An 18,710-nucleotide genomic window follows, 5' to 3' on the forward strand; every position below is an offset into this window, starting at 1 on the left:
TAGACTTGTAATCGGTAGGGTTGCCTCCTGATCTTGAATTTTTAGAACATTTAACGGCTGATTTTAGGTTTTGACCAAATTAGGGTTAACCAAACGATAAATTGAAATGAACCGAGAACCAAAGTAGTGAAACTGTGACTGAATGGTTACCTAATTATAATTGTGTAGGATTTGAAGGAACCCGAGGTAAATGGTGTGATTTGAAAGGTTATAAGTAAGAAATCAGGAATTGAACGGATTGGTACCAAAGGATAGGAAATTGATTAAGGTGTAAGCCTGATGTAACTCGAGTAAATGTTTCCAATAGCGAACCAATGTTAAACCAAGTAAACGTATAATATAGGTGTAGGCTCGGTCGAGCAAGATATCGCGAGACAATTCGAGACGCCCGATCCTTAAATTAAGCGGTACGCTCGTCATACTAAGGTGCGGGATTCTTGGACTTGTTTGATACTTTATTTTCAGGAATTAAACTGTTATTCGTTTGTCATGTTGAATCTCATTGATTGCATTATTGAATTGTGTAAAGCATTTGCATAGCCCAATCAAATTAAACTCGAATTGATATGACTTGAGTGATTTGCATGCTGGTATGGTTGTAGGTTGTGTCGATCTATCATGATCTGATTTGATTGAAAGTCACCACGATTTGATTTGATATGTATGTGAATGGATTTACGAAGTTAAGCACTTGGATCCAATGAATTTTCCAAGTCGGGCTGTATGCTGACTTGGATTCCCAGGATCCTAAATGGCCTTAGGTGAACGGCCCTCGATATGCCCAGTACCGGTTGGGACGAGGGAAGGTGATTATGTTATGAGATGTGAATGGAACTCGTGGGTGACATGTGTAACGTCTGTGACTCGGTAGCATTCTCCTACGGGTTAATGCATTATGAAGGTCAATTGAATATTACGACTATTGGAATGATTCCAAAGAGGATTTTCTTTATATGATTTGAACCAGACCGTAATAAACTGTTAAGCCAAGCGATTGCAGATGGGTGTCAGATAAAGGGTCCAGCGGTTGGCCATCTGTAGGCGTCTGTAACCCTGCAGATGTGGGTTTGATAATGGTTCAGCTCGAAAGAACATCTGTAATTGCTACAAGCCCTATTGAATTGAGTTATTGAATTGAGTTAAGCCAAAATATATGTTGTGTTTGAAATTCATCTTGGAAATTCCGTAAACTGTGTTCAGGTTGATTAAACTGTTGTCGAGCATTGGCATTCTGTTATTTATGATTATATATATCTGTTTGAACTGTTATTGTTTGGGTTTCATTGTTGAATATAGAGTTTGATTGCAAGTCCAATAGTCTAAACTGTGGCAAAATTCGCACTGAGAATTTATTCTCACCCCCACCCTCCCGGTTATTTTACAGGTACTGGTGCGACTGATTCCGGAGAGGCACGAGAGTAGTAGGCCTTAGTAGCTTACCACTTGATAACCCTAGATATGTTTTGTTGTATAGATTTAGGGTAGGCCTTATGGTTGGTATCCGGATGAGATACTTATGTTGTATTATATTCTGACCAGACTGTGTACTCTGATTTGTGTATCTATAAACTTAGTTTATATTATTATCTGTTGAATTGTTGAGTAAGATTTGAATAGCCTTGTAAGTATACACGGCGTTGTATGCTTACGGCGGGAGACTGTCGCATCCCGTGGCCGCGGGGTGTGACACATACCCAATAAGCTAACGAAAAAAAATCCTTACCCATACCCGCCTTATCGAATACAATACGGGTCGGGTAAACGACTAAAAAGGTACCATTGACACCCCTAGGTGTCATCGATCATCAAAGTAACAGTTTATTATATACAATTGGACCATAAAATATGTTATACGTACAGTACTGATTTTGTCTATGTTTGTTGAATAATCTACACAATGTATCAGGAGATAGAATCAATATTCTAAATAGCATGCTATAACGTTCTTAGACTATAAAAACTATAGTGGTATTAACCATTTTTGACATTATAGCGTGTTTTATTGTTTTTCTAGCATTTTCGCGATAATCGCTATTTAGAACCTTAACTAGAATGAATAAAAAAAAAGATAAATAATCTTCTGGTCTCACCTCTCTTACAATATGTGGGTGAGATCTTCATTAATATTTAGACAAGACTAAGAGATAATAAGCCTGTCTTTCATCTATTGGAACCATTTTATCCAAATTCCCTACTTTGCAAAATTTCTAAGAGTAGTTCCCGTGAATTTTGTCATAAATCTTTTCAAAATTCACTTTTACTACTACTTGTTGTCTTTCTTGTTTGCAATGTAGCATTTCCTAACTAATAATAACATTATATAATATGCATATATTGTAAGTTTTTATTTTATTATGTGGCATATGTTATTATTGTGCACCAATTTCATTTACATAATTAATGAAAAGGCATCTGAATTTTAATTTGAATGAAAAAATTCAGATTGTTATTTATAAAGGGAGAATTTCTAGTGTGCCCATACAAACTTCTAAAATAGCCAATATCCCCATCAAAACACTATAATATCTAATATACCCATACAAATATAAGTTTATTTCTTCTATCCCCTTTTATTTATTTAACTTTTCATTTAGTTATTTTAAACTTTAAAATGACAAATATGCCATTCATTTAGTTTTAACCTCCTCCTATCAAATATCCCGCACCACTTCTCTCTGTTTTCATTTGCTGTCAATTGAGCTTCTAAATTTTGAAAGCAATAAGAGGCAAATAAAAGCTGTAATTCCCAATATTAATGAATAGAAGGAAATATGGCAGAACCTACCTAAAGTTTGTCGAGTCTCCCAAAATCAGTGACTAGAGAAAAAAATATTACAATTTTACATTCTCGTTACTTCTTTTATTTTCTTTTGAATTATTCTATTTACGATAGGACTACAAATTGAGGCCAGCACTGATGTGGAGTGGAGATCGCTGAGTCGTTATATAATTTTTCTATTTACTTTGTACGGGTCCTTTTAAGCATAGTAGGAATAATCGGCCGATACCGATCCGGATCGGTATCGGCCGACCCCGATCCAATCCTGAGCCGATCCTCGCGTAGCAAATCATAAAGAAAAAAAAAATCCGATCCTGAACCGATCCTGATCCCGATACCGATAATTCCTACTATGCTTTTAAGTCGTCATTTATGAATAAAAAAAATTCACTTCATAGATGATACTTAAAAGGACCCGTACAGAGTAACAAACATATATAATTCTTCTTGTTCAAGGGCCCAGATGTTACCACACTGTTCATTGTTCATAGAGGTAATTACTCAAGCCCCATGATGTGATTATAGAACAACATATATCTCTGCATAAATTCCATTTATTTCATGAGCGTTATAAAAAAAAAAAAAAGCAAGTGTAAAAGCTTCTTCGATCTCCCTCCCCTGGAGAATGTAGCCCAAGGTAATCTGGTATCGGAATGGAGTATGACATAATATCATAAATGAAGAAGTTGGTTGATTCACAAATTTCTGCTTTCCAAAGACCACTATCCTTGATTGCTTGCATAATTTAGAAGCTAATTTGACAGGAAATGAGAACGCAGAGAGGTGGAGCAAGATTTTTGATAGAAGATGAAAGGTTAAAAGTAAATGAAGGGGCATATTTGTCTTTTTAGTGTTTAAAATAACTAAATAAAATATTAAATAAATAAAAGGGGATAGAAGAAAAGAAGTTCAATTTTTATGGGGATATTAGATATTATCATCTTTTCATGGGGATATTGGCTATTTAAGAAGTTTGCATGGGCACACTAGAAATTTTCCCATTTATAAATTATACTGGTCCCAAATGTTGCCTCAGAGTTATTAAATATTTCTTCTCTTATTTCGACGTATATATCCCATCCTGAAAAACTGTGTTCATAAAAATTAAATAGAGAAGTAAAAGAAAAACGCTTAAGGTTTCCATCACCACGTCTGAGGAAAATCATTGATGATCAGTATTTACTCTTCCGCATTACGATTTTGTCACTCCAAAATTGTAAGATTTAAATTACATTTGCTATTTTATTTTGGATTTATGGATTCTGGATTGTTCGTGTTCTAATTACAAAATACGTTATGATTTTATTAAGTCTATCACTTTCTATGAAAGCAATCATAAATTCATATAAGATGCAATAATTTTAACAAAATTGATTTTCAGTGATTCGTATAAAAGCTATACAAATTTACCTTATTTTTTATGTATAAATATTTTCTTATAATTTTGGACGAAAATTTTTAAAGGAGAATTTTTATTCTCTATTATATATGCACAAAGTTATTGATTACTGTATTTTTATTAGAGATGCAATGTTAGAGACTTTTAGTAACCAAAATACGTCATGTCATAGATCTCATGTGCTCTCCTTTTTAGATATGTTGGATCCTATACAACTTAGTTTGGATAAAATTTTGGTTGATATTGTTATATTTGACCCAAATTACTATTTGGGCCCATTGGGCTTTGTATCTTTAATATATATACTCTTGTCATGAGAGAGAACTAATTCTAATCAGAATATCAACTAAATCAATTTTCAAAATTACTTAATAAATAGTAAAAAAATTCAAAAAAAATGTAAAATTTGGTCTCCAAACACATTTCAATATGGAGATCACATCTAATAGTTCGGATCGGTCGTTTGGACTTTCAAAATAAAAATACGACGTAGAGTACAAACACGTTTTACTCCATGGCTCACCGTACCTCATCTCTCTCTCCCTCTCTCTCTCTCTCTCTCTATATATATATATATATATATGGATAGGCTACGCTACTCCATGGAGTAAAATGAGTTGGTGCTCCACGCCGTCATATTTTTATTTTGAAAATCCAAACGACCGATCCGAACCGTTAGATGTGATCTCCATATTGAAATATGCTTGGAGACCAAATTTTCTATTTTTTGAATTTTTTTTACTATTTATTAAGCATTTTTGAAAATTGCTGATCCAATGGTTCAGAAAATTTTACTGTTCACAACAAAACAGAAATTTTGAAAAATGCTTAATAAATAGTAAAAAAAAAATCCAAAATATTTAAAATTTGGTCTCCAAGCACATTTCAATATGGAGATCACATCTAACAGTTCGGATCGGTCATTTGAATTTTCAAAATGAAAATACAGCGTGGAGTAAAAACGCATTTTACTCCATGGAGTAGCGTAGCCTATCCCTATATATATATATATATATATAGGCTGTGGCTAATTTGTTGCCGGCAGCATTTCTGCCGGCGGTGCTGCCACTGTTTTTTCTATTTTTTGATGTTCAAACGACAAATCTAAACCGTTAGATGTTTAATCTATATTATAATCTACTTGGAGACCAAATTTTACATTTTTTGGAATTTTTTTACTATATATTAAGCTGGTTTGAAAACCGCTGATTTCAATGCTGCAGAAATTTACTGAAATCAGCGGTTTTCAAACCAGCTTAATATATAGTAAAAAAATTCAAAAAAATGTAAAATTTGGTCTCCAAGTAGATTATAATATAGATTAAACATTTAACGGTTTGGATTTGTTGTTTGGACATCACACGGCTAAATATAGCCCCGGCAGCACCTCTGCCGAAATCCTGCCAGCAGCAATTTAGACAGACCCTATATATATATATATATATAGATGGGCTATGGTGCATTGCAATGCATGGAGGGGTTTGTGCATTGGACCATAAATCTAAAATTCAAAATCCAAATGGCCGATCCAAACCGTTCATTTTGTTCTCCATATTAATATGTGCTTGGAGACCAAAGTTTACATTTTTCTGATTTTTTTTACTATTTATTAAGTATTTTACAAAATTGTTGATCCAACGGTGGCGGTTGATTTTACTGTTTTGTTAAGCCACCGTTGGATCAACAATTTTGTAAAATACTTAATAAATAGTAAAAGAATTCAGAAAAATGTAAAATTTGGTCTCCAAGCACATATTAATATGGAGAACAAGATGAACGGTTTGGATCGGTTATTTGGATTTTGAATTTTAGATTTATGGTCCAATGCACAAACCCCTCCATGCATTGCAATGCACCATAGCCCATCTCTCTCTCTCTCTCAATCTCTATATATATATATATATATATATATATATATATATATATATATATATATCACATTAATTTACATGACAAGAATGATGAATTATCTTAATCGTACATGTTGCTTCAGTGGACCATCAAAGATCTTCACTATTCCCATTTATTATAATTACGAAACAAAACTAAATTGAACAGCAGAGAAAGTAGCACTAATGAGGATGTAGTATAGCCTTAGTGTATTTGTCTACCCCAGAATTTTTAGCGTTGGCATCAAGAGGAAAGTAGAATGGATATATTTCGTATCGCACCATGCAACTAGTATACAGCACCCGGCACCCTTGCCTATGCGAGAAATAAATCGGGAAGTACTGGAGGGTTGACGATAGGCACTGAGCGCAATCCATTGGTTGGAGATCCCTCATGCACTGTGCCAGAGCGTAGATTGTGATGTATTCTGTGAAATTGGTTTTTTCACGTCCCAAACTGCCACTGCCAGCTGAAACCGCATCTGAATTCGCTTTGTTCACCAGCTTTCTGACAACCTTGTCAAATGCATCAGATCTGTGGTGTTTTGGACATTGTATAGAATGGTGAGGAATCCTGTATCGGACTGCCCCACAAAGTTAACAGTGTCGTAACGCATGAAGCAGTAATCATACCACAGCCTTGCATCGGCTTGCTTCGGGCATGTCTGTATTTGATGTCATGTTTTAAATTAAAATACTTCATAGATAACAAGAAAATGATTGATCAGATAACAAAATTCTCAATCGGAATAAAAAGAACATTCAGTTACAAGTAAGTTTGTAAAGAAACAAACCACGGGAAACTGCAGCGCTAGCAAGACAAGCCGAGCAGTCACTTGCACTGACATCACCTCTGCATTGTGCGAGGCCATAAATTGTGTTATTTCCTCTACCGGAGGAGGTGACCGCAAAGCCGCTGACAGAGGCACTTGTTGTTAGGTCTGATATAACTTGGTTTATGTTGATTTGAGTTTGATTACTTGTGAAGTTCTTGGCACAGTAATGTGCTATAGGATCTGCACCGTAGCTCAAGGGGAGCAAAAGAGAGAAGACAAATAGTTTTAGTACAAGTACCATTGTTTCCTGTAGTGCATAGTGTATGTTTTGTTACCTCCATTATATAACAAATATGAAGTGGACTAATTAAGTGGTGGGGTAGAATATTGTATGGAGCTAGGATTATATATATTGCAGTTTTTCTTGACCACTAATAAATAATTTAGTTGAGAAAAATATCATGTGAGGGAGGAACAGGAAAATTTTGGGGATGACATATTAAGAGATCAAGTCATAGTTCTACAATATTGATCTAATTGATTTTTGAACAATAGTTGACAAAGTCAACGCTCTAGAAAGTTTCATACTTTCATTGCAGAATGTAAGTTAATTAATTAATACATATCACTGGGTAGGCACGAATAATTACACTAAGCTCCGAGGTACCGTGAGTTTGAACTCGATTTATCATGAATCTTAAATTGAATATTAATCTGAATTTTAGTTAGTCTCCGAATTCAAACTCAAATGATGAAGTAATAGAGAGAATCCAGAGTAAGACCACGCTACTTTGCGAATTAAACGGATTATTTTAATTCACGCTCATATCTCTAGTTTCGAAGTCTAAATATCTGATTTAAACTGTTAGATGTTTAATCTATATTAAAATGTGTTTGGAGACCAAATTTTTTAGTATTTATTAAGATGATTTGAAAATCGTTATTTTTTAATGGTGCAGAATTTTAATAAAAACAGCGATTTTCAAACCATCTTAATAAATAATAAAAAAATTTCAAAAAATGTAAAATTTGGTCTCCAAGCACATTTTAATATAGATTAAACATCTATAGGTTTGAATCAGCTATTTGGACTTCAAAACTAAAGATATGAGCACAAATTAAAACAACATGTTTAATTCGCAAAGTAGCGTAGCCTTAACTCTATATATATATATATATATATATATGAAAAAAAAAATCCAAAGCTAATATTGAATGGAATTACCTTATTTTTTTTAAAATAAACAAAAAATATTCTGTATATATAATGTCGGCACATTAATTTACTTAGAGAAGCTTCTTCCTGATTGGTTCTTAAGTGATGGTGTGTTATAGAGGATTTTTTTTAATAGAATTTCTTTTAATTATTTCAACAGGACAAGCACGCATTGCATGGATTTTCGAAAACTAGCCTCCACCAATCCTACGGATCGGTGTAGTAAGAAAAACACAACCTACACCGGTCCTAGGAACCAGTGGAGCTAATTTCTCACCCCGCCATTCTCTCGCCACGAAAGATCTGTTCTATACCTCGAGGGTTGATATCCAAATTTGAAGTACTAAATTAAAATACCCACGTATACATTAATTTATGAATAAGTATTTTTTTTAATTAAAATCTGAAAAGTTTAGATTATTATTAAATACCTCTTTAGATATTCCTTATTAATAAGTATTTTCTCCGATTATTATAAATCTGAATTTTTTTTCTTTATTAATACATATTTTCTTCAATTATATAAAAATCTGGAAGTTCTTTTTATTAGTAAGTATTCTATATTTCTATCTAGATATATTATAATATGAAATTTTAATCTGTAATTAAGTATTTCTTCAAGTAAACAAAAATCTAAAATTTATTAGTATAATGTAAATGTTAATAATTGATACGTCCAAAGGATATAGTAAAAAGCTTCAGTACAATCAAGATGTACATTTTAACTCTAAATACACTTTCGGTTCAGATTGCAAGTATACAATCCTACCGTGTAGTATATTGTCGGGTATCGATCCACAGGGAGTGTGTTTAATTACTATGCTTAAACTTTAGTAATAAATTTCAGAAAATAAAATAAAGTAAAGTACAATAAAAGTAAATTGGGGGGGTTGTTCTAACAATTCCTAGTTTTGGGTTCAATACCCGAGAGAGAGAAATTTTAAAACAATTAAAGTAAATAGAAGAAATAAAGATTGGTTTGCTTTCTAGTTTGAGAAGATCTAGGGGCATTCGGTCTACAATCCCTTGCTAACTCTATATATTCGGTATTTGTTTGAGTTCATGTATGATTTGATGAGGTTTCTAACCTAATATGTCATTAAGGGTCACTTTCGTGAATTAATAACGTGTCTAAGTAATTCGGACTTCACGGTTAGGTCCTTCACCCTAGCTACCTAGACCATAAGCTCTTGTTAGTCTCTCATCTCCTCAAATATTGGTACTTCACGATTAAGTCCTTCATACCAATACCCGATTCGATTTGAGATGTCCTAATTAGGGTTTGGCTTCACGGTTAGGTCCTTCACCAAATTCCTAACCTTAATTTCTGTAGTTCCGGCTTAGATTACAAATTGGTTAGATCCTAATCCAAACCTAAGATATTTGCATTCATAATTTGGTACTCTCCTCTCATTCTAACAATATTGGTTCTTTCGAATCCAACACGGGACTACTGCGATTTTAAGTACTAATTAAGTAATTAACACAAATGATAAATCACAGAAATTAACATCAAATGCCATAAAACAATCATAACAAAAACAAATAACCGAATAAGATACAATTAAACAAGTTCATGCATTGACCTAAACCCCTAGAGAGAGATCTACTTCCTCATAGAGAGATCCATTACAAAAAGTTGGCAAAGTAAGAAGAAATGAAATAAAGAAATGATTACACCCTTTATTGAATTAAGAACCTCTATCTTACCGAATATTGCTCAGGAAACCCTTCTTCTCCTTGCTTGAAAGCTTTTCTTTCTTCAGAATTTATCGCTAAGTACTGTGTGTGTGGAGAGAGAGAATGAGATTGTGGATCTGATCTTTGCACTAGTGGAAAAACAGGAATCAGGATCGGTTATATACACATATCAGTATCGGAATCCAACCGATCCTGATGAAGGCGATACTGATACTATCAGGATCGGTTTTATATTTTTCAAGAACCGATCCAAATAGAAACTATTAGGATCGGTTTTTTAATAAAACCGATCTTAATAGTTGTTATCTAGATCGGTTTTTGACTAAGAACCGATCCCGATACGTACTATCAAGATCGGTTTTTATATAAGAACCGATCTTGATAGTATTTTCAAATTTTTTTTTTAAATTAGATAACAACCGATCCTGATACGTACTATCAAGATCGGTTTTATATTAAAACCAATCTTGATTGTATTTCATATCATAATTCCAAAAAAAAAAAAAAAACTTTTAGGATCGGTTTTTATTTAAAAACCGATCCTAAAAGTTTTTTTTTTAATTATGATCTGATAAAAAAAAAACTTTTAGGATCGGTTTTTATTTAAAAACCGATCCTAAAAGTTTTTTTTTTTTTTTTTTAGAATTAGGATCGGTTATTTTAAACAACCGATCCTAATAGTAGTAATCTGGATCGGTTGTTTAAAATAACCGATCCTGATGTTTTATTGAAGTTAAAAAAAATATTTTTATTTATTTGACCAGCTTCCATATATATTTTGCTGGCCAGCATCCTAAATTTTTTTTTGTTGCACAGTAAGAAGCAATAATCAATTAAATATCATATACACATTCTAAATTAATTATCATACACATCTTAAACTATTACAAAAAATTCATGTACTTCATAAAAAGTTTTGTGAAGCATTACATGTTATAACAAGAAATTTAAATCCAAAAAAAAATTAATTAACAAACATACAATTGACTAATTGGGCTATTTCTTCAATTAACACACATTTATACAATATACACATTTATGCAATTAATGTAAAGCACAACAATAAAAAAATCAATAATTACCTCTTTTGCAATCACATCACTTGAGATTAAAAAAGACCCTAAAAACAAAAACAAAGGTAACAATTAGATGGAAAAACATTTTCCAATAAAAAATACAAAAAAATGTGTTTTAAAAGTATAATAATGAGAAAATTAGATAAAGCTAATACCATGATAGTTGATCGGCCGGATGATTAAGTAACTTGAGAGATATGTCCTCAAAACTGTAAAACAATATACAAACACCATTAATTAATTTTTGAAACAATAAAACAAATTAAAAACTGGCACAATTGAGTCGGAGGTGCGAGAGGCTCGGATTTGAGAGGAAGAGACGGAGAGAAAGAGAGAGAGAGACACGGAGGAGAGGGAGAGACGGAGACAGAGAGAGAGAGACAGAGTACTGAGGATTTGAGAGGAAGATACGGAGACAGAGACAGAGATGCTAAATTGAAAATGAGAGGCGCGAAATGAAAATAAGAAGAACCCTAGCTAAGCTGGTTATATAGGAATTATCATTAGGATCGGTTGTTTATAAAGAACCGATCCTAATAGTATCAGGATCGGTTTTATAATAAAAAAACCGATCCTGATACAAATTTTTTTGTATAAAAATAGTATCAGGATCGGTTTTTTATTATAAATAACCGATCTTGATACAAAATTTTTTTTCAAAATTGATTCTGTATAAAAAATAAAAAATAAAAAATAAAAAAATCAGGGTCGGTTTTTTATAAAAAACCGATCCCGATACTATTAGGATCGGTTTTTTATAAAAAACCGACCCTGATTTTTTATAAAAAACCGACCCTGATTTTTTTTTTTTTTTTTTTTTTTTTTTTTTTTTTTTTTACAGAATCAATTTTGAAAAAAAAAATTGTATCAGGATCGGTTTTATTGCTAAAAACCGATCCTGATAGTATCTGGATCGGTTTTTAGCAATAAAACCGATCCAGATAGTTTTTTTCTTTTATTTGGAAACTCTTTTCATATGGTTATGTTTAAATAAATATAAAAAATTACATATTAGAAATATAAGTTAATTATTTAATAGAAATTTTATTTAATTTTCAAATTCTACTTAAATAATATTAAACAGGAGATAGGTACTATTTGACATTGACATTTCATTAATGTAATTTTGATGAAAATTAATGTAATTTATATTATTAAAATTTATGTGATAATATAATTAATTATTTGACATTGATATTTCATTTTGAAGTCATTTTGACTATTGAATTTTTTTATACAATCATGCATGATGCATCAATGACTTGTGCCATATAATAATATACATAGGACTTGAACCCTTGTTGTGTGGGGTTGTGAAGGAACGAATACGAACATTAGCATTTGGTCGATCGGAACCGTTAAAATGAAAGAATGTCATATTAATTTCACCATTATAAAATTTGATACAATTCGGGATTCATTTACTAGTTCATCAAAGCAAAACAATATAGCAACATCGCTCGGCCGTAAATAGTTTACGTTGGATCTTAATATTATTTAAGTAGAATTTGAAAATTAAATAAAATTTCTATTAAATAATTAACTTATATTTCTAATATGTAATTTTTTATATTTATTTAAACATAACCATATGAAAAGATTTTCCAAATAAAAGAAAAAACTATCTGGATCGGTTTTATTGCTAAAAACCGATCCAGATACTATCAGGATCGGTTTTTAGCAATAAAACCGATCCTGATACAATTTTTTTTTTTTCAAAATTGATTCTGTAAAAAAAAAAAAAAAAAAAAAAAAAAAAAAAAAAAAAAAAAAAAAAATCAGGTTCGGTTTTTTTATAAAAAACCGATCCTAATAGTATCAGGATCGGTTTTTTATAAAAAACCGACCCTGATTTTTTTTTTTTTTTTTTTTTTTTGCAGAACCAATTTTGAAAAAAAAAATTGTATCAGGATCAGTTGTTCTAAACAACCGATCCTAATAGTTTAACTATTAGGATCGGTTTTTTAGAACAACTGATCCTGATACTATCAGGATCGGTTTTTTAGAACAACCGATCCTAATAGTTTAACTATTAGGATCGGTTTTTTAGAACAACCGATCCTGATAGTATCAGGATCGGTTTTTTAGAACAACCGATCCTGATAGTATCAGGATCGGTTTTATAAAAAACCGATCCGGATAGTTCACAAATTAGGATCGGTTGACTAAAAAACCCGATCTAACTAGTTTTTAGGATCGGTTTTGTTCAGAAAACCGATCCAGATAGGTATTAGTATCGGTTGTTTCATATAACCGATCCAGATAGGCCGATCCTGATTCATGTTTTTCCACTAGTGTTGCAAAGAGATGCCTTGAATGGAGAATAAACCCCCTCTTTTATAGCCAAGGGCTATGTCCAATTAATGGCCTAGGAAGTGGAGTTAGTGGGTGTTATATTTGGATTGTTTCTCAGGATGCCTTGTCCAATTTTAGCTGTAAAAATGTGTCCTTGTTGCGCCAAAAATAGAAACCATGTTGAAAACGTGTAATTTTGGCTGTCTGCGAGTTTAGTGCATCTGACTGACTCCAAATTTCTTTTTTTAGTTTCTCATGTTGTAGATCTTCTTCCTAACTTTCCAAAAAGTGGTCGTATGCCCAAAACGGAGTTACGAGTCAAAAGTTATGACTATTTTAAGTTCAGGCTGCAGTTATGCGTTCTGCTACAGTGCTACAGTGCGTCCGCACTGGACTCGGATTTTTCCTGTGCGTCCAGATTTCATCTGCATTGATATCCGTGCATTCGCACAGATTTTGACGAATAGTTTATTATACCTTTTTAATATTGGCGCGCGTCTAGAAATTCATCTAAGTACTTAGTGCGGCCGTATTGTACTTAGTCCAGAAAATCCATCTAAGTACTTAGTGGGCATTTTTCTTCGATTTTTCTTTGTTTTTCTTCATTTTCTGCAAATTAAAACCAAACAAACGCAGTAACTTGATCCTAGATGTATTATATTCACTTTATATTCAAAATACAAGATATTTGGTGTTATTTCGTGATAAAAATCAGATCGAATATGTATATAATTTAGGCCTATCAATAATTGAATATCGATATCAAGAATATTTATTTTATATATATTTTAGTTCACTTTCAGTAAAGATATAATATAGATATTCCGTTGTTTAAAGTTAGAAAAAAAAATTATTTTCATATTTACTCACAATTATTATATTTGTATATATAGATTTAAAAATAAATATCAGTAGTTATAAAGATTAGAAATCCCTTTCTAAATCATATATAATAATTGAATCAATGTAACCGTCGGGCTTCAAATTTGAATATGAAGGTATAGAATAGATTTTCTGTGGCGAGAGAATGGCGAAAGAATGGCGGGGTGAGAAATTAGGACCGGTGATAGAATGGCGAAAGAATGACAGGGTGAGAAATTAGCTCCATCGGTCCCTATGACCGGTGTAGGTTGTGTTTTTTTTGCTACACCGATTCGTAGAATTGGTGGAGCCCACGCAAGCGTGCTTGTTCGGTTGAAATAATTAAAAGAAATTATATTTTTTTTTTAAATCTGTTATGGACGCACGACGAGATTTGAGGAATTGTTGTGTCGGCATCTAAAAAGTTTGGCTATAAATGCATATAAAATCTTGCGGCGCATCATTGTTTAGTCAATTCAAATCCAAGCATTGAACAAAATTTTGGACTTATTCTACAGCTACTGGCTAGTTGCTACTTGCTACTAATAGTTCAATGCCAGTTCAGATATTGAAGAAAATATCTTCAAAATTGAATTTTTTTTTATAAACCATAATTAATAAAAAAAATTTATCAAATGATTATTTTTTTTACAAAAATATAAGAACTAAAATGTCATTTTGGTTCGAATTTTTTTTTTCCGGAACCGAAATGGAAATTGGGTCCAAGATATTTTTCCAATTTTTGAATATATTTTTTTCTCGAAATATGTAAAAACAGCTAATACCGAAATGGCAATTCAACCCCTAAAAAAAAGAGGACCGAAATGATATCTCGGTTCTTATAGTTTTTGTAAAAAATAAAGCAATCAAGTTAGTTTGATAAGGAGGGAAGGAGTCACTTAGAGAAACAAACCAATCAAGTTAGTTTTTGTACACTAGTAACAAAACCTTCTTTAAATAAAAAATAAAAAAACCTTGGAACGTAGGTTTTGTCTGCAAAAAAGGGTGCATAAACATTGTTTGCGTGCCACACCCATGATTGGTGCGCTGAGACGCTGACATTGTGAGCGTTCGGAAACTTTTCTACAGAAGTGTTGCCAACTTTGAATTTTTTATTATTTTTTAAATGCTAACTAAGAATATGCACCTAATAATTGACGTAACAGCTTTTATCACGTCTGATATTGAAATAAAACGACTTAATTTGTTAAATTACAAGCAATAAATACACACATATATATCACATTATTTTGTATTACCAGAATTATTAATTATCTTAATCGCACATGTTGCTTCAGTGGACCATTAAAGATCTTCACTAGAAAAGCAACCCTTTTATTATAATTACTACACACAAAATAGATTGAACAGCAGACAAATTAACACTAATGAGGATGCAGTATAGCCTTAGTGTATTTGTCTGCCCCAGAAATTTTAGCGTTGCCATCAAGAGGAAAGTAGAATGGATATATTTCGTATCGCACCATGCAACTAGTATACAGCACCCGGCACCCTTGCCTATGCGAGCAATAAATCGGGAAGTACTGGAGGGTTGACGATAGGCACTGAGCGCAATCCAATGGTTGGAGATCTCTCGTGCACTGTGCCAGAGCGTAGATCGTGATGTTTTTTTTGAATTTGGCCTTTTCACGTCCCAAACTGCCACTGCCGGCTGAAACCGCATCTGAATTCGCTTTTTTCACCAGCTTGCTGACAGCCTTGTCAAATGCATCGGGATCTGTGGCATTTTGGGTATTGTATAAAATGGTGACGAAGCCAGTATCGGACTTCCCCACAAAGTTAACAGTGTCGTAACGCATGAAGCAGTAGTCATACCACAGCCTTGCATCGGCTTGATTCGGGCATGCCTGACAGGTATAGAAATAAGTGACGTGCATTAATTGATTAAATTTACACATGTTTAGGATTTTCCAAAAAAGGTAAATAAATAACATCTAAAATAAATTAATGTTAATATATTGCATTCATACATTAAAATTTTAAAATAAATAACAAAATCAAGAAACAAACCACAGGGAGCTGCTTAGCAGCATCTGCAAGGCATGAGGAGCAATCGTCTGAACTGACATCTCCTCTGCATTGTGCGAGACCATATATCGTGTTGTTTCCATTGCCAAAAGAACTGGTAGCAAAGCCTCCGACCGAGGCCTTGGTTACTAGGTCGGATATGACATGGTTTATGTTAGTTTCAATGTGGCTATCACTGTAGGTCTGGTCACAGTACTGTGCTATAGAATCTGCACAATAGCACAAGGGGAGCATAAGAGATAAGAGAAAGATTTGTAGTAGTGGTGCCATGTTTGTGGTGTATGTAGGATTGGATTGAATCAGATTATAGTTTTCGTTTGTTTATATAGAGTTAGCTTGAAGGGTGGGGCTTGGTCAAATTAATTAGCTATGCATGCTTTTGTTGACCTTTGATGTAGAAGTATTCATGAAGAGCTGATTAGCTGAGTTGACTATTCAAAAATTAAGTATTAGCTGGCAGTAGAGGTACCTGTAGCAAGTTCATTTCAGAATATCAATACGAACACATTGGTCCAAAAATTAATGTCGATGCATGTTTTTTTTATAATAACTGGGTGATAGTATAATGATGAGAGATCTAATTACATTTTTTTTTTGTGACACCGAATTACAATTTTCATTTTCAAAGTTTTCAAATTCCAAACAGTCAATCTAAATCGTTCAACGTGATGGATATATTAAAATGTGCTTGCAGATCATATTTTATATTTTTTTGAATTTTTTTACTATTTATTAAGTAGTTTACAAAATCGTTGTTTTCAGACCATTGAAATTTTGTACTTATCTTAATAAATAGTAAAAAAATATATATATATAAAATTTGATCTGCAAGTATATTTTAACATATTCATCATATTGAACGGTTTGAATCAACTGTTTGGACTTTGAAAATATAAAGTGTCATTCGATATCACTAAAAAAAGGTGTAAGTGGATCTCTCCCCTAGTATAATATACTAAAAGTAATGATCAGTGTCATTAGTCCCATATGTTGTTGTCATATGGATTTCTTAATTTGTTTATTTCTTCTGCTATGGACAGGTTCTTCATATGACTTGGCCAGTATAGTTAGGCTAACATCCATTGAAATGGCTTCAGATAAACTCAGTATTAATTGACTAGTACTCTAGTATTATACATTAAGGTAAAAAAAAAAAAAAGTCTTCAGGTATAGAAAGTTAATGGTCTTGTCTTTATATCTTTGTATTAAAAATAAACTTTAGTTTAATTCAACATAGCAGATTAACAGCCCTGTTTCTGTAATTTGGGAAGATTGCCCTGTCCCACAGTCATTTCATGTATTCGAATAGTAAAACAGTATTGTTTGATTCTTTTTTGTATTCTAAATTATTACCTTTTGCATGATAATTAGAAACCAATCAAGTATGGTTCTCAGATAGCCCTTGACAGACAACGACACAATCCAGAATTAAAATATGATATACCAAGATGAATCCTTTACGTATCTTGTATTGATCAGATTACTATGCTTTTACAACGTCCCGAACACAATTACCTATGTTGCAGAAAGTTTTGACCAATCAACTATTAGAGAAATTTGCTTTGACAAAAATTTATCGAGAAGCCATGTTATTTGACAATAACTCCAAACTAAGGTAAAAAATAATGTAGTCAGATTTGTTTTTCATTGACTAACCTTTCGAAGTTCTAGAAGAGCTGCCTAAAGTAAAATCTTAAGCAATCAGTCTTTGAGATATCACCCAAAACAAGCGGAGACTACTATTCATTGTCAAGAACAAGCTACCTCGATCTGTGTAAAATTTGAATTGAAGTTGGTATATGGATTGGTCCACTTTGACTTCAAGATGAAGATTGAATTCGGGATAAAGTTGGTATACCGCTGTTTTCAATGCTGGAACCGTTTAATAAAAACAGCGGTTTTCAAACCAGCTTAATAAATAGTAAAAAATTTTTAAAAAATATAAATTTTAGTCTCCAAGTAGATTTTAATATAGATTGAACATCAAATACTAAAATATGGCTCCGTAAGCACTTCGTCAAAGTGCTGCCGGCAGCAAATTAGCCATACACTATATATATATATATATATATATAGAGTTAGGCTGGGGTGCTATGGATAGCATAGTGGCCTCTATACTACGGCTCAATATTTGAGTTTTCAAAATCCAAACGGTCGATCCGAACCGTTCATCTTATTCTCCATATTAATATCTACTTGGAGACCAAATTTTACATTTTTCTGAATTTTTTTACTATTTATTAAGTATTTTACAAAATTGTTGATCCAACGGTGGCTGCACAAAACAGTAAAACCGTTGGATTAGCGATTTTCAAAGTGGCTTAATAAATAGTAAAAAAATTCAGAAAATTATAAAATTTGGTCTCCAAGCAGATATTAATATGGAGAATAAGATGAACGGTTCGGATCGACCGTTTGGATTTTGAAAACTCGAATATTGAGCCGTAGCATAGAGGCCACTATGCTATCCATAGCACCCCAGCCTAACTATATATATATATATATATATATATATAGAGTTAGGCTGGGGTGCTATGGATAGCATAGTGGCCTCCCGTGCTACGGCTCAATATTCAAGTTTTCAAAATCCAAACGGTCGATCCGAACCGTTCATTGTTTAATCCATATTGAAATGTGCTTGGAGACCAAATTTTACATTTTTTGGAATT

At 32.5% G+C, this 18,710-nt stretch overlaps 1 protein-coding gene and 1 long non-coding RNA gene across 2 annotated transcripts; both read right to left on the minus strand.

Moving 5' to 3' along the window:
• Positions 1 to 6,210: 6,210 nt before the first annotated feature.
• Positions 6,211 to 7,159, minus strand: LOC144573213 (uncharacterized). Its single transcript, XR_013517902.1, has 2 exons — positions 6,862 to 7,159; positions 6,211 to 6,732 (listed from the first exon to the last, which is right to left on the minus strand). It is a non-coding gene; the product is annotated as an uncharacterized LOC144573213 (long non-coding RNA).
• An 8,017-nt stretch (positions 7,160 to 15,176) lies between these two features.
• Positions 15,177 to 16,352, minus strand: LOC144573212 (cysteine-rich repeat secretory protein 55-like). Its single transcript, XM_078322927.1, has 2 exons — positions 16,024 to 16,352; positions 15,177 to 15,860 (listed from the first exon to the last, which is right to left on the minus strand). The coding sequence occupies exons 1-2, from the start codon at positions 16,309 to 16,311 to the stop codon at positions 15,378 to 15,380; spliced, it is 771 nt and encodes a 256-aa protein (XP_078179053.1). The 5' UTR covers positions 16,312 to 16,352; the 3' UTR covers positions 15,177 to 15,377.
• Between the last annotated feature and the right edge of the window lie 2,358 nt (positions 16,353 to 18,710).

Source organism: Carex rostrata, chromosome 21, assembly GCF_964058835.1.
Source record: "Carex rostrata chromosome 21, lpCarRost1.2, whole genome shotgun sequence".
Classification (NCBI taxonomy): domain Eukaryota; kingdom Viridiplantae; phylum Streptophyta; class Magnoliopsida; order Poales; family Cyperaceae; genus Carex; species Carex rostrata.

Coding starts and splice junctions, on each gene's coding strand:
- LOC144573212 (XM_078322927.1), bottom strand. CDS start 16,311: ATGGCACCACTACTACAAATCTTTCTCTTATCTCTTATGCTCCCCTTG. Junction 15,861..16,023: donor CTGCTAAGCAGCTCCCTGTG/GTTTGTTTCTTG, acceptor TATACCTGTCAG/GCATGCCCGAATCAAGCCGA.